Raw genomic sequence first — 17,185 nt, 5'->3', positions numbered from 1 at the left:
GACTTGCCAGCCTCCACCCCACATCTTGCTCCTTCCCCTTTCCATGGGTCCTCACCATTGCACATATGGTTTACTGGGCTTGAAATATTTCTTCCCATTCTTTTCACCAGTCTGTTTACATCTCACTGTCTGGACTCTACTTGAATGTCTGTTGCACAGAGAGGCACCCCTCACTGCTAGTCTAAATTTGGTTTCTCCTGGCTGGTCAGTCCATTAGCCGTTTGAACCACCTGGAGTGTCAGTGATATTGGTCTTCCCTAATTACTTTTCATTGAGGAGGTGATTTTTAACATTGCCCCTCAGGATGGGATTTCTATGCACCCTACTTCCCATCACTGGTAGAAGTTACGTGTCAGGGGCTGGGCGGAGATGGTGAGGCCAGACCAGATGCCTCTAGCTGAAACTACATAGATTCCCAATGTTCTTACTGAGATTCATTCAGTGGATTCAGTAGATTTTCATGAAATGCTTCTATATTTACTGTTATATCTTTGGTCAGTTTATGGAATCATTCATTTGTTGCTTTTGACAACTTTTTTCCAAATGTTATTACTGTTTTTGGGATAAGATTTGCCTCACTTTGTCATTTTGGAAGTCTTACCCGTTCAATAAAAAGAGATTTAAATTTAATACTTATGAGTTTGTGCACACACATATATACACATACATACATGCACACATACATATGTGTGTCTAGATATATGTGTGTATGTCTAGAGATAGATATGTGTGTGTGTATGCTTTACTCATGTAATGTGTGTAATGTGTAAGTTGTGGTGTTCATTTTTCCTTTGTATGGATGTATATTTCCATGTATCATTTTCTTTCTTCCTCACAGACTACCTTTAACATTTCTTGTTGTAGGAGCTGCTGGTGAGAAGTTCCTTCAGCTTTTATATGTTTGAAAAAAGTCCTTCCTTCACTTTCATTTTTGAAAGATATTTTCACTCAGAATAGATTTCTAGGTTGACAATTTTCCATTCAATATGTTCCAGATGTGACTTCTCTGTTTTCTCACTGATATATTTTCCAGGCAGATCTGCAGAAATCTGTATTTGATCCTCTGTGTATAGTACTTCTTTTTCTCTCTAGCTGTTTTTAGGATTTTAAGCAATTTGCTTCAGATTGTGCTTTTTTCCCCCTATATATTTATGTGTAAGTGTATGTGTTCATCTGTGGACTTTTAGCTTTCTTTAGATTTGGAAAGCTTTAACCTTTGCTCTCAAATATTTTCTAACCTCTCCTCCCACTCTTTTACCCTTTCAAGGGCTTATATATGATAGGTAAAATATTGGCTTTTTGATTTTATTTTGTCACATGATTCACTGATATTCTGTTTGTTTTATTAAATTATTTTCCTGTTTATTTCATTTTAGAATATTACTATCACTATGTCTTTAAGTTCACTAATCTTGTCTTCAGTGTTTAAACTGGCATTCAGTCACTGTATTTTTTTTCATTTTAGAGTCATTTTAGTTTTTACTTTTTAGCATTTTTCCTATATCTATTTTTTTTGAATTATAATAATTGCCTTTATCTCCTTTTTTTGCTAATTATAATACCTGTGTCAGTTCTGTGTAAGTTTTGATTGAATTTCTCCTTGCTATGGGTCATTTTTTTACTTCTTTTGTATGCTTGGAAATTGACTATTAGATACAAGACATTTTGATTTTTACTTTGTTGGATGTTGGATATTTTTGCTTTACTACACTTTGAGCTTTGTTCAAGAACACATTTTCTTTTGCACTTGTTGGAATGTAGGTTCTGTACTCATACAATAGGGGAGACAATGACTTGCTTCTGACATGTTTAAATAGTCAACTCTACTTTCAAGTACCTCAGTTATTTAAATGGTTGAATTACACACAGAGACACTTTTCAGAAAGGCTTCTTGTAAAAGTTAAGTGTAACGCTAAGTGGTAATAACATGTGTTGCTTTTGGTGCTTTCACTTAAATAAATGTATAATGGATTATTTGTATTAATTATGGGCATATAAATTTTATTTGCTCATAATAGTTCAACAGCAAAATCCTAATGTTAGTGGGTTGATGGAAATAAAGTCACCTTATTGTTACCAATATATGGTAAAGAATACAAAATCTCCCTGAGACTCTCCCCATTCACACTTGGTGAACTTGTTGCTGATTACTTATTGAGAGGAATGCATTATATTCCAAAATATGGTGTTTGGGCTTAATTTTATATATATTTTAAATCAATATTAAATAGAGGCAGCTAATTACACATATCAGAAGCTAGTCACTGTCTCTCCTGTTACATGAGTTCAGAACGTACATTCCAACAAATGTAGAAGAAAATGTACTCTTAAACAAAGTGCAAAAAAATCCTGCTTGAGTATTTAGTGCTAACTTAAAAAAAATTATGCTTACACCCTTGTAATTGTTTTTCACATTCATGTTGATTCTTGAACATTTGTAAGTAAATGACATTTCATAAAATGGAATCTCTTTGATGAGGACTGTAATTGTGTTTCCAATCTAAATTTTCTTATTCTAAATCATCGTTTATGATAATTTTTATTCTTATTCATTGTATAGACTTTACTGAAGGATTTCTTGGTAATAGTGTGGTCCCTTTTTTGAATCATGGTTGGCAATTTTTTGGTGCCTAATTGTGTAGTATATTGGGTGATTAGTTTGATATTTTGTTAGATTGTCTTGATTCCTTGCATTCTTGCTTTCCAGACTCTTTCACAAAATAAGAGACCTTATTTCTCTTATCTCTTCCATCCAGAGCTGTGAGCTTTATTCTGGTCACTCTAGTTTCCTTAACCACCCACACAGTGACACTTTATGATGTTCTAGTGAAATGAGTTCTTTCACAATAAATAAATAAAATGAGGTGGGGGGAGCATTTAGTTCCTGGAGGGTTGGGTCATGTATGTCCCATTCTCTTTTCTATCTCAGCTTCCTATGAGTGATACCTAGGAGGTGATACATTGATATTAAATGAAAATGGAGATCTACTTGTGGAGCGAATGAAAATTAGGTCAAGAGGGGTGAAGATGGGGGCAAAAATGGTCTTTAAATAACAAAATTATATTATGTCAAAACAAAGTCCGTACCAAAGCAGAATTTAAAGGTATAGAAAACAATTTATTTCAATACTATTTTTCCATATTACACAGAGAAATATATAGCAAGGAGCCAAAATATTGGTCTATTCTTTACCATAAAAAACATATTTCCAAGCATAGCCACAAATGAAGCATTGAATGACACAATAGACAAACCCAAAATAATTAAATTTGCATTATCCTATATAAAATAGAATTTTGCATTTTTAAATCAAAAAAGGATGGCAAAATATCCATTTGTTAGCTGGTTTTATTTATGACCATCTTTAAATAATCAAGACCCAGGCAAAAGACCCATTTCTAGATAATTCTGCAGAGTGGAGGCAGCAAATTCCTTCTGTAAAGGTCCAGCCAGGTTTGCATGCACATGTGAGCTCTGCCACTTAGTCTTTTCTTTTATGCTTTTTAAAAAAGAAAAAAATAATAATAACCTTTTAAAAATGCTGCAGAGTGATGCTGTTTATTCTAGATGACGGAAAGGGACAATCTAATATTCCAACTTCTAAAAGAAATTCCTGACATTTATCCTTTTTCACCCTCCTAAATTGAGCTTGAGTTTATTTTGTCATTTAATGTCTTAATTAAACTACCAGAACCATTACAAGATACATTATTTTTAAATGAAATTATTTTACTCAGTTGGCTATATATGAAAATAAATGTAATTTGGTCAAAATAATTCTGGCAAAATCATTTATGGAACAAAAGTTCCTTGTTATCTAACTGCAACAAATAAGCCTTAATTTTAGTATTGTCTTTCAGTCCCATATAGGGAGACAAACTATATTGCCAGAATGGGGAAGCATTTAAATTCTTCATTATTGCGTTTTTGTTAGCTTATTGTCATCTAGAAAACTAAGCACTTTTTTTGAATTTGACAATTGTATTTTTAACAGGCAAAGTCACTGAATTATGTAATAGAGAATATTTAGTTTATATGATTTTGAGTCAGAATATAGTGTTTATACATTTCCTACTAAGTCTGTGACTCAAACTGAAGCTGAATGAAATGCAGGTAAACGTACATTAGCCACAACATTTTGGTGATTAAATATACATCATATCATTGGACAGAAAAACATCAGCATCATGTTTTTCTGCTTTTTCTTGCACCTGCATCTATTACATAAATGTATTTTTAGGGGGCAATTTTGTCTTCTTTTTCCTTGTGCGACTTGAAAAATGTGAGTTTTTTTCTAAGCAATGTGAGTTCCCTCGTGCATCTATTGATTTTATCTTCAATTGGTTTGACTGGTGTTCTTTTAATATTGATGAGAAAACATAAAATTTCACTATAAACTGAACTCAAGTGATCTTTGTAATGCAAAGATAAGACACTGTCAAGAGTGTCGAAAGAAAATGGCAGCATAATGCAGTGATCAGGTATGTGGCAAAGCATCCTTCACAGTGTTCTTCTGGCACAAGTAAAATGGTGTATCTTTTTAGGTTACTGAAGAAGACCCTTTACCATGAGATGAAGATAGTATTTAGTAAAAGGAGTGTGTATGTGTGAGTCTTATGAAAAATATATGAAAAATTGGGGCTCCTTGGTGACGCAGAGTTGAGACATAATCTATGCACCTATCTGCAGCCACTGCAGCACAAGTTCGATCCCCAGCCAGGGAGCTGACCCACATGGTGCAGCAGATGTCTCCTGACTCGCCTGCTGCCCCCCTCCCCCAGCAGGGTACTTCGGTCGATCTGTCTGTTCTGTTCCCCACTCTGTCTCTGGTGAATCCTCTCACCCCTCCCCAATACACACATCTGGCCTGTACCCCAGCTCTTGTATGTGTAAATAAATAAATCTTTAAAAAAAATGAAAAATGACAGCTTTCTGAGAATTGTTAAAACCATCACCACTGGCTCACAAGCAAACAGTTTACAGAGTGATTTTGATATTTTACTGCTTACAGTGTAAAACCTCTTATAACATTTCAGCAAAACAGTGAAGTTGAATGATCATAAAATACACAAAGAGATTTTGCTTAGGGGAAATTGATTTCTGCTCCTCTTCTCCTGATCATCACTGCTCACGGAATAAGAATAGGCCAATATGGAGATAGGAGGAATTGGAAATAGAGCAACACAAGTTTTTCTAGAAGATAAATTTTGGGGAACATGTCAGAAAAGGCAAGCAGTGGCATTTCAGTCTCAGCTTACTATATCCAAACAAAATTGGCAGCAGCATTTTGCTCCTGTGTTAAGCAAACCAGAGATATGCTATGTATATATATGTATATGTTGACATATACTTTTAAATGTGCCAATAAAAATGTATCATACTTAGATCATTTTTAATGTTTTTTGTTCTAGGATCTGAGATGGTTAATTTTGATGGAAAAAGTTTATTGCTATACACATTTAATGAGAAATCCACAAGTCCAACAAGAGATGTTATTTCTTTAAAATTTAAAACCAGGCAGAAGGATGGAATTCTACTCCACAGAAAAGGACAGAATGGCAAACACATGACCCTGGAGTTAGTTAAAGGAAAACTCATCTTATTCCTTAATTCAGGTAAAAGCTACAAGGTGGTGTTTTGGAAAATATGATTATTTAAATGAAAGTTTTTATATTTATATTTTCATAATTAAGTAGTTAATTTATCCTGAGACCAGAACACTTTTGAGAAAGAAAGGAGATTCTATAAATAATTACACTGTGAGCAAAGGGTGTAAGTCAGGACTATTCAGGTAAACAGAAACACATTCATCCTATAGTTAAGTGTGTACACAGGCAACACACATTTATCTTGAATATACTTTTTATGTAAAACAATGTGATTTGATTATTACATGGGATCATTATTAGATGCTCAAGAAATTACCTGATAATATCAAAAGGACAAGAGTGGATCACTGTAAATTTTGAGCTGGTATTATCAGTGAGGTTCCGGGGCAAAAATATTCTTAATAAATGAAAATGAGGGGCCTCCCTGGTGGTGCAAGGGATTAAGACGCAGCACTGTGAAGTTATCCCCAGCCACTGCAGCGCAAGTTCGATCCCCGGCCAGGGAGGAGTGACCCACATGGTGCAGCAGGCTTCTCCTGTCTCACCTGCTGCTCCCCTTAGCAGTGTATCTCAGTACATCTGCTTGTTCTGTTTCCCACTCTGTCTCTGGTGAATCCCCTCACCCTCGCATCTCTGGCCTACACCACAACTCTAGTATTCACAAATAAATAAATCTTTAAAAAAATAAATGAAAATGAGTAATAAAAATAACCAGCATGATTAAGACAGAAGGAATTGCTCAAGGTCCAAAGATATGTATTTAATATTAGGATAAAACCAGCTGACCAGCTCTTGTGATAGATGAAAAGTATAAGTATTTTGAGAAATGCTAAACCTCAAAATAGAAATCATAGTATTGAATTAGATGGAACAATTCATTTACTTTTCCTCCCTTTTTAGGCAATGCCAATCCACCCTACACTGATGCCCTTATGAATCTCACTCTGGGGAGCCTGCTGGATGACCAGCACTGGCACTCCGTCCTAATCGAGCTCCTCAACACACAGGTCAACTTCACCGTGGACAGGCACACCCATCATTTCCAGGAGAAGGGCGAGTCCAGCTATTTTGATCTTGATTATGAGGTGTGAAATGACTTTTTAAGTGTTACAGATTTATCATTTGAATCCAATATAATCTTCTAGGTAAATAGAGAAATGTCCTTTCCTTGTATTAGATTTGAAAGTCACTAAGAGAGTAGATAGTAAAATTTCTCATTACAAGAAAAAAAAATTACCATGTAGGATGATCATTTCATAATAAGTACAAACATCAAATCATTATGTGGTATACCTTAAAGTAATTATACCTCAATAAAAAATACAATATAAACTTAGAAGATACTACTACATACAGAAACAACCCTTTCTTAGCAAGTCAGAATTATGATGGAATATTTCCTATGCATGACAATTGCCCAGTGGTAGATGCATGCACTTGCCCTTGAGTTGTTTTATTCCTTACATGTTAGTCTTCACATGAGAGTAAGTGGTCATTAAATTGAAGAACTCTATAGGTGAAGAACTATCCACATAATAGCACCATTTTGAAGTTATTCATTTGGACTGTTCTTCTGTAGAGCATCTGGTATACAGCTATGAGCAGCTGTAAACGTTGGAGATTTCTTTATCTTAAACATAACTGAAGCAAGGCCTTTGAAGCGGAGCCCCCTAAATTATTAAACCCAGCCCTGTTGAGGGACATTCAGTGCAGTTTGCCTCTAGCCCCATTGAGTTCCTCAGAGCCTTCCAGCCCAGGAACTTGCTCTGACCTCAATGCAGGTCATGTCTGGGCAGGGATCTGGATTTTCCCTTTTATATAAGGCTCCAGGATGTACTTCAGGATGGACCAATCTGATTGGAGCTTGACTAAAACCAAGCTGAGCTCCCCAGAGTTCCTAGTGTCCCCATCTGGTGCATGTATTCCAACGTGATTTTGTAAATGGTAGGGCCATTTGGCTCACAATATTCAAAATACTATTTGGGGGAATTTTGAAAGTGATAGCAATATCTGCAGCATATTACCTACATATATTTAATTTTCTCAGAACATCTTCAAAGAGTCTAGAAAATTTCAACATTTATTTGGTATATAAAGGGCTTCAAGAGAGGACGCCAGGTGAAGATTCTGGTCTTGAGTGAGATTATCAGTGACAGTATTATTCTAACCTATCAGAGTCCTGGCAGAGCCAAAACTCTGAAATCTGGAGAGATTTATAAAGTAGAATGTCATCATAATTGGCTACATTGGGATATAAATTAAGATTTGCCATGGAAATAAAGATGTGATATTTTCCATCACCAAAAATGACACATCCATAAGAGAAACAAATTGCATGATGTGTATTTAACCCCATTATCTAAATAAAATAGATAAAATAAATCTGCACCTAAAACTTCATCTAAAATTAATAATGGAAAATAATGCCAAATTGAGATAATTATCACTATACTTGCTAGTCATAAATGTTTTAGGCAGATAATCAGAAAATCATTAAACAATATTATTTATGTCATTTTTTTTCTTTCTAAGATCAGCTTTGGAGGGATTCCTGGTGATAGGAAATCAGTGGTGTTCCCACACAAAAACTTTTATGGCTGTCTCGAAAATATCTATTACAATGGAGTGGATATTATTGATTTATCCAAGAAACACAAACCACAGATCCTCATTATGGTAAGAAATCTACATGGTAGTTTATGAGAAAAGGGAGGTGTAATTGATTATGTCAGTTTTAAAATATATCACTTCTGCAAACACACACACACATACATATACATTAAATATATACATTTTCATTCATATTTGATTTAATGTTTATATATATTTGGAAACAGGCATAGTTTTAAAAAGATGTTCAAGTATGATTATAGAAAGAGTTTATAATACAGTGCTTGTTTTTTTGCTCAGTTTCCTTTTCCTCCTTTCTCCCTTCTCCCCACATGACAGCAGGCCCTCCCACCTAGTCATCTTGTTACTAAACTTATGTTTGTCTCTCTATGTTCAGTCCCTCTGAATTGATAGACACATATTCACATACATATACATGAGTGCATCTATCTACACATTTGCCATTGCTCATAAAAATAGGACCATGAGGGGCCTCCCCGGTGGTGCAGTGGTTGAGTGCTGGGCTGCGAAGCTGCCCACAGCCTCTGCGGCGCCAGTTCGATCCCTGGCCACTGGCAAGGGTCCCACATGTCACGCAAGACCTCTCCTGCCACACTCGCTGCTCCCCTCAGCAGTGTACTTTGTCAGTTTGCCTGTTCTGCTCCCTGCTCTGGCTCTGGTGAATTCTCTTCACCCTCCCGCGCTTCTGACTGTACCCAGTGCTTGTATAAATAAATAAAATAAAATCTTTAAAAAAAAAATAGGACAAAGGGGGCCTCCCCTGGTGGCGCAGGCAGTTGAGTACTGCGCTGTGAAGCTGTCCGCAGCCTCTGCAGCGCCGGTTCAATCCCAGCCGGCCACAAGAGTCCCACATAGCGAAGCAGACGTCTCCTGTATCACCCACTGCTCCCCTCAGCAGTGTATTTCGTCTGCCTGTTCTGCCTCCCGCTCTATGGTGAATCCTCTCACCCTCCCACGCATCTGGCCTGTACCCCAGTTCTTGTATGAATAAATAAATAAGTAAATAAATCTTTTTAAAAAATGGGACCATGGGTATAAGCATTTCTCCCTCTCGATTATCTGAATCAGCAATGCCTTGACGAAATTATCAGTCAACATGGATAGTTCTGGATCAGAATGGTACTGTTGCTTATTTGATCATTTCCTATTCAGAGCATTTGCTTTATCTGCTTTTTTTGCCACTAAACACAGAGAATTACACATGCATTTTCAGGTACTGGAGTTTTATTTTGATGAGATAAAGTTCCGGGAAGAGAATATCTTGATCAAAATTTTTATATAGTTTCAGGTTTTAATAAATGTTGTTGGACTGCTTTCCCAAAAACTGTTATTATAACACTATCCACCAGCAATGTATGAGAAAATTCTTCCATCACATCTCACCCAAACATAGCTGTTGTCCAGCTCATAGACTTTTGCTAGTTGTGTGGATATGAATTAATTTTTATTGTTACTTCATGTTCATGTGATTACAGGTGAATGAAATCATATTTTTGTGATCCATTTGGATTTGCTTTTCTGATCATTATCCATTCCTATCCCTTTGCCCATTTTTATTTTATTTTATTTTTAAATTAAAAAATAAATCTTTGTAATTCATTCTTTATGTGATATATGATAAGGATTATTACTACATCCTACCTTACAGATACCAATTTCTAATCCTGCACTATTTAGTAATAGTGAAGTAACAAACCCAGACTTTCTTAGCACACAGTTGAATCATAACTTTCATTACATATTAACTATGCAAATTCTCAGCTCTTTCGTGGATTAATGATTTTGTCATATTGATATTCCTGTTCCTATGTCAATATCACATTGACTGGATTGCATTGACTCTACTATGTTTTAGTGTCTGGTAAGTCCCATCTCACTGTTTTTATTTGCATATTAGATTGAAGAGACAGGGCAATTTGAATGAATATATTCTTCCATAGGAAATTTATCAAAATTTATCTAATCTGAGGGAAAATTGCTTTAGAGATCTGCACTGGAATTACATTAAGTTGTTCCCATCCAAGCATTATAATTAAAGATAAGTTTGCTCTAAGGACAAAAAGATAGCCTAGAGACAAAGGTGTTAAAAAAAATAGAATTGTATAAAAATAAAGTCATTTCTGCTGGGCAGGACAGACTTTTGACTGGGTGACCTCCCCAGTCCCCTCAGCCTATGAATGCTTCTGAGAGGCAGCCAGCTTGCCTTTGGGACACCCATTCTGCACACATCCTTTTCATCAGACATGCATGAACACACCTCCTATTTGGAATAAAATGTAGCTGTTATCTGAGTGACAAACTTGCAATCACGCTGGCATAATCAAAGTAAGTACCAAAAAAGTTCCCAGAGTAGGTTCTCCTTGATGTTGGTCTTCACATTGAATTAAACATGTCTAGAAACTTGAAGGAGGGAATCTCTCATTTTTTGTATCCCTTGTCCAACATAAAGCCCAAGAAAAAGTTGGCTAGACATTACTTTGCAAATACTGAGAAATGGAGGAGATGGAAATTTCCTAAGAGACTCACCTAAGTTTGCCATGAGGTAACTACAAGATAAATATGGCAAAACCTGATTTTTAAAAACTGCTTTTCTGAGACGTTAATAAGAAACTGTAAATATTGGGAAATTTGTTGCTAATTAAATGATATGTCAGCCATACGCTTGTGCTTTCCTAATACATTCACTATATTCACAGGGAAATGTTTCCTTCTTCTGTTCACACCCTCAAACGGTCCCTGTGACTTTTCTGAGCCCGAAGAGTTACTTGGCTTTGCCAGGCACATCCAGGAAGGAGGAAGTGTCCATCGCTTTCCAGTTTCGAACATGGAACAGAGTGGGTCTTTTGCTGACCATTTCGCTTCAGCATGGGTCCACTACTCTCAGTCTTATTCTACATGATGGAAAACTCAAGCTGAGTCTCTCCCAGCCTGGGCATCCAGTGAGAGATGCCACAGTAGGTAAGAACATGTGCTCTTAGATGATAATAGCCATTTGTCATCATTGTAATAGCCTTAAGGGTAAAACTAAGATTGGTAATCTCTAAAATGAATGAATGATTAAATCAATAAAATATTCATAATTCTAGTAGAAGATATTAAATTCCATTTTCCTTTGAAATAGGTTAACCACAGAATGTTGCTGTATGAGTCAGTATGAAAAATTTTAGTGTAATTATCCAAAAGTTTAAAAATAACTTATTTGCAACTTCATGGTTAGAAGGTAGTAGAAAATTTGAATTACTAGAAGACTTTAGCTTAATTCTAGTTAGTCTTAAAAACATAGATTTAACTGCCTTATAAACATATATATATATATATACATTTTTTCAAACTATTTTAAGTCATATTTTTCCCCCTTCTGTCAGCTTCTGCTTCCCTTGGGAGCTATTGGTTTTGGATAAGGCTTCTTGCAAGTCTGGGTGTATATTCTGCTCCCATCTACCAAGGAGTATCCATTTCTATCAGGACTCACTTCCAGAGTCATGTTATCTTTGACCATTGCAGTTGAATGTTGATAAAAACAAACAAAAGCTCAGCAGACACGTGGCATGTCATTTCATGAATATTGATTGAATGAGGAAGAAATATCTTGCCTGTTTTGGACAGAAGAGCTGGGAATGAAACTGAATTTTTTCTTTCTTTTTAGAAATAAAAAAAAAATAATAACTGACAGTGCGCTGCATTTCCTTGTGAACCTCAGTAATAGAGCTGATAGTCTCAAGGCAGATTCACTAGATTGCTTAAATCTTGGTTTTATAGATTTACAATCCACATGCAATATGAACAAAAAGAGAGAGCATTCACTGTTGTTTCACATGTTCATGTAATACCCTCCTTCCAATACATGCATATATTAGTTATTGAACTTTTCTGTAAATTGGCACTGAAACATTACACAAATGTGCTATTGCCCCAATTTTTAAGCTTTTACAGCAAACAAAAGGTAAATTTCTTTTGATACTTCAAATACTGCCTGCTTTAGGAGCATGTGTGGGAAGAATTTTTATACATTTGAAATAGATTTTAAAAATAACAGATTGCAGGGCTTCCCCGGTGGCACAGCACGTTGAGCGCTGCACTATGAAGCTGTCCGCAGCCTCTGCAGTGCGGGCTCGATTCCTGGCCGGCCAGGGAGAAACCCATATGGCGCGACAGACATCTCCTGCCTTGCCCACTGCTCCCCTCAGCAGTGTCTTTGGTCTGTCTGCCTGTTCTGCTCCCTGCTCTGTCTCTGGTGAATTCTCTTACCCTCCAGTGCCTCTGACCTGTATTCCAGTTCTTGTGTGAATAAATAAATCTTTATAAAAAATAACAGATTGCAACTGATATAATTTTAAACTTTGTATCAATTGTCAAACCATATACCAAATTATACCAGACTGTATAGAAGTTAAACTTCTGGTACATTCATTATAATTATAATTCTAAACCTTGAGAAAGCCTGTTAGATTTAGTACACCTAAATATGGTACAGAAGAGATAGCAGTCATCTTTTAGGTTATTCCCAGGTTTTAGATAATTTTTCTAATAGCTGTCTCAATACTAAGTATATAATCTATGTGTGTGTTTATGGGGCAGGGTCAAGGCAGGGAGTCACAAAGATTAAAGGAAATAAGAAGAGCAAAATTGAGTTTTTGTGCTCGCCTATGGAATGTCCTGAAGGTCAGGAAAGGTACAGTCCTACCCTTTTCCAAATTGTCCCTGCTGCCATAACCATTATTCTTTGTTATTTGACTATTAAATTATTTGACTTAAGCACGTGGGAAGACTCACATTTCCAGAACTGCCTCTGAGCTGTGCCAGCTGATCACATTTGATAAGCTTCTCCCTTGCTCTCCCCAGGTCTCGGTCTTCATTTTTATGATGAGACTGATATAAGGTATGGTGAGAATCAATGCCATCTGGCACATAACTCCTGAGCACAATACTGTGAGTCAGTAATAGCCCAGTGACTCTTACTGTTTCCAAACTAATCCTACAACCCTTACACCCTGCCTCCCCAACTCCAGATTGAGGCCTTTAGGGTATGAGGGGTTTAAAGGGCTGTGGTAGAACTAGAATCATCTTAATAGTAGCACAATTCAAAACTACAAAATCTACCTGCTCTTGACCATTATTATCCTTTGACAGTAGTATTGTCTGGAAACCATCTCTTCTTTTATCAGATGTAAGAAGATTTGAAAACACACTAAAGAAAAACAAGAGATTACAATTAGAATGTATAGATACAGAAAGTGAACAGGAAAAAGTATACAAAAAACTGAACAGAAATCTGACTATAGAATTGAGAATACCAGAGTAAGAGAGTGAGGGAGGGGCACTGGTGAGTGGGAACCTGATGAACTATGGTGGAGGAGTATGGGTGTTTTGGTGGTGGGTGTGGTGTGATAACATACATCTAAGGAGGTGTGACCCTATACCCCTGAATCATATACATTGCTGTAAACCAACTTATCTCAAATAAAATAACAGTAATAATAAAAAGGTGAACATAAATGCAGTCATTTTATTTTTAATTGAAATGATTGATTTTACTAAAATTCATATAGACAAGTGACATCTATTACATATCGAAGGAGATATTTTGGAATGTTTTCTGAATGTTCTCCCATAAATTATTCTACGTGCTAGATATAGGAGGAGGGAGAATGGGAGAGAGCCAGGGAAAGAGGAGAAATAGATAAGGAGGGAAGGATGGAAGAAGACAAAGATTTGAAATGCTAGGAGGAAAGTGAGGGAAAGAGGGAGGGAGAAAATATTTCACAAAATAAAATTAAACATTAGACATTAGTGTCAGATTTTAAATGGATGTGGTCATTATACTGACAGATACACTGTTTGCCCTGTGAGAGATACACCAAATGACAAAACTAGAAGGAACATTTAGATATTTTTGTTGTTTATTCTCTTAGCTATAGAATTACAAAACATTTTTCAGAACTCTATTTTAGTGTCAATATATATTTTAAGTATTTAACCTCAATCCTTCATATTCTAGTTCTCAGCTTTTCTCATTATCTTTCATGAATGAAATCAATGTTGAGTCCTTGAAGATGTTTTTGATTTCACAAATCTAAACAAAAAGCAAGAGACTAGCATTTTTATTGGACTCAGTACATGCTACATGACAAAGACCTGCAGTCACTTGAAAACTCTCTTCTCCCTGGGAGTGGATGCTGGTATGTCTCATAACTAGTATTTAACAATTTGAGAAAAACAAAGTTATAGTCTTTTATACCTTCTGTGTCATGTCAGAAAGCTATTTCCTACAGATGGAACTTAAGCCCATGTACATAGTCTCTACAAAAAAAAAAATTTTTTTTTGAAGAGCATTTAAGCAACATGAATTTACATCGTTGGTTGAATAAAAATACCCAAATATGGAATTAAGTTAAATATGACTGGTTGACTTTCTAATGGCTATATGGCCATATTTTCCTTGGAGCTAATATCTTCAGTAGACTATAAAGTACTAACATCTATTTCTGGCAGGTCAAATTCTGATCTGAAAGGGCTGTAACCAAGTCTCTATGTTTATCACTTGTAAGACATATTATTTAAATATACTGGTGCAGCCCATGAGATGATCAGCTTATAGTCAAGTGGATTCATTAGTATACTCATGTCATCAAAAAACTTCAAGCAATCATCATTTTTTGTTTTTAAATGAGTGTTTATAGGCCCTCCTTGCCTTCTGACTAAGACAATTTCTAAAGATCTCAGTTATACATTGCCCCTGTTTAACTGAAATTTGCAGCCCTTGGTCTACTATGGGAGTGGCAGTGACTGTAGAAGGGAGGAACATAATCACTTGCCATTGACTAAATTTTGGCTAATGGAATGTGAGTGCCATGTTTGAGTAGAAATTTCATGCCATGTTTGAGTAGAAGTTTCAAATACTGAAGCAAGATTCTGTTAATTGCTGTTTCCTCTCAGCCAGGAGGCAGAGCTGGGGGGCTTGGCTTTGAAAAAAACTAACACCTGGGGCACAGAAGACCTGAGGACACAGACCCAGCCTGGCTGGAGCCATAGCAAGAAACAAACACTAGTTTTCGTCTTTGAAACTTGGGAGCCATTTCCACAAAATAACCGAGTAGAAACTAGCTAGCAAAAATTATCTTGACAAGTACCCTGAGACACCAACTGTTAACTGATTTATCTCTTCGTGTTGGATTTTCCCTCAGTGTAAGACCTATACATCTGTAGGAGGTGCTGGCATCACCTAGCAGTTAAGGCATTTGTGACCATCCCAACTCCATCACTTAAAGAAAAAAATACATGTTTCAGCTCAGGGATTCAAGACACAGTGACTTGAAGGGATTAATGTTAGTTGTTTTTGTTTTTTTTTAAAGATTTATTCATTTATTTATACAAGCACGGGGTACAGTCAGAAATGCGGGAGAATGAGAGACTTCACCAGAGCCAGAGCAGAGAGCAGAAAAGGCAGACTGACGAAACACACTGCTGAGGGGAGCAGCGGGTGGCAAGAGTCTGAGCAACATGTGGGACCCTCACCCGGTGGCCAGGGATTGAACCGGCGCTGCAGAGGCTGCGGGCAGCTTCACAACCCAGCGCTCAACCCCTGTGCCACCAGGGAGGCCGTGATGTTAGTTATTAAACATAATACAATAGCTATAAATTTTGGACATGGGTTCCCCTCTGCTATATCAAATTTGGAAAATACAGAAAATGTAAAAAGTGACAAAAAATGAAATAAACACACTTTCTTTGACCAAGAATTAAGGTTACCATTTAAGAATATTTCCTGCCAGTCTTCTTCCATTTTTGCATAGTGTTCGAGGGTGTGTACACACACACACACACACACACTTTAGTACAATTTTTTTAACTTTACATTTTGTTAAATTAATTTTTATGTTTTTTAATTCTTATTTATAAAGACTATTAAACAATGTATTTTAGTTTATCAAAATTAATGATCCTATACAAAAGCAAAAAGAAGTTTTTATTTTTTTATTTTTTTTAAATGCTTTTTTTTTAGCTTTTTTTTTTTTAAAGATTTATTTATTTATTTATACAAGCACTGGGTACCGTCAGAAGCGCGGGAGGGTGAGAGAATTCACCAGAGCCAGAGCGGGGAGCAGAACAGGCAGAAGGACTGAAGTACACTGCTGAGCGGAGCAGCGGGTGGCAGGAGAGGTTTGCGTGCCATGTGGCACGCCTCCTCTGGTGGCCAGGGAGCAGCTGGGGATCGAACCGGCGATGTAGAGGCTTCAGGCAGCTTAGCAACCCAGTGCTCAACCGCTGCGCCACCGGGGAGGCCCAGAAGTTTTTATTTTTATAACTTATTTTAGAAAATACCTAGACTTCTCAATATCTCTGAGTATTAACTAGATGAGACTGCAATGTGCCCTATGCCATGTCACTGTAAACTTGTTATTTCAGGATTCTTCAGGGCCAGTTGTCGAAATTCTATTTTTGTGCGGCCCTCGGACAGGAAGAAAATAATACTCCACTTTCTGATGCCAAATGTTTGGAATTTCCACTCTTCTTTCTTCATTGCCCCTTTCATTCTGATTTCTTTCCTTTCTCTCTGTAGTTTTCCAACTTAAATTGAGTGATGAGAAAATGAAATAGCCTGTGAAGGGAGCATGTAAACCATAGTATTTCCAATGGAATGTGATAACTTTTGTGAACATAAATGAAAAGTAGACTACAGGGGCAATACCTGGTGGGGGCATCCAAATACTACCTCAATTAAAAATAAATAAATAAAAATTTAAATTAGAAAATATTAAAATAAATAGGAAGCAGAAAGGCTAGTCCATGACTATAGTGGACTCTCTGCACCCACAAAATTCACTCAATGGGCCTACCTCCCAGTGATATGGGTAACACCTCGCCCCTAGATAAAAGTCATCATTGTGCCATTTCACTTCTGTAGAACCTCCTAGCACAAGCCCCAATATGCCCTCTCCTTTCT

The 17,185-nt window shown here is 36.5% G+C and overlaps 1 protein-coding gene across 2 annotated transcripts in view; it reads left to right on the top strand.

The window, feature by feature from the left end:
* Positions 1-17,185, top strand: part of LOC311174615 (contactin-associated protein-like 3) — a gene marked incomplete at its 3' end in the record, with an annotated part of 162,038 nt that overhangs the window by 58,154 nt on the left and 86,699 nt on the right. For both annotated transcript variants that reach the window (XM_084239190.1, XM_084239189.1), the window contains exons 3-6: positions 5,413-5,616; positions 6,511-6,695; positions 8,143-8,286; positions 10,938-11,199. In XM_084239190.1, the coding sequence (XP_084095316.1) occupies positions 5,413-5,616; positions 6,511-6,695; positions 8,143-8,286; positions 10,938-11,199 (795 nt within the window). The remainder of the gene's footprint in view (positions 1-5,412; positions 5,617-6,510; positions 6,696-8,142; positions 8,287-10,937; positions 11,200-17,185) is intronic.

The sequence above is a fragment of the Talpa europaea genome (genome assembly GCF_964194135.1).
Source record: "Talpa europaea genome assembly, chromosome: 7".
NCBI lineage: Eukaryota > Metazoa > Chordata > Mammalia > Eulipotyphla > Talpidae > Talpa > Talpa europaea.
Note: the sequence above shows the minus strand (reverse complement) of the source record. Positions and strands in the feature narration are given on the sequence as shown.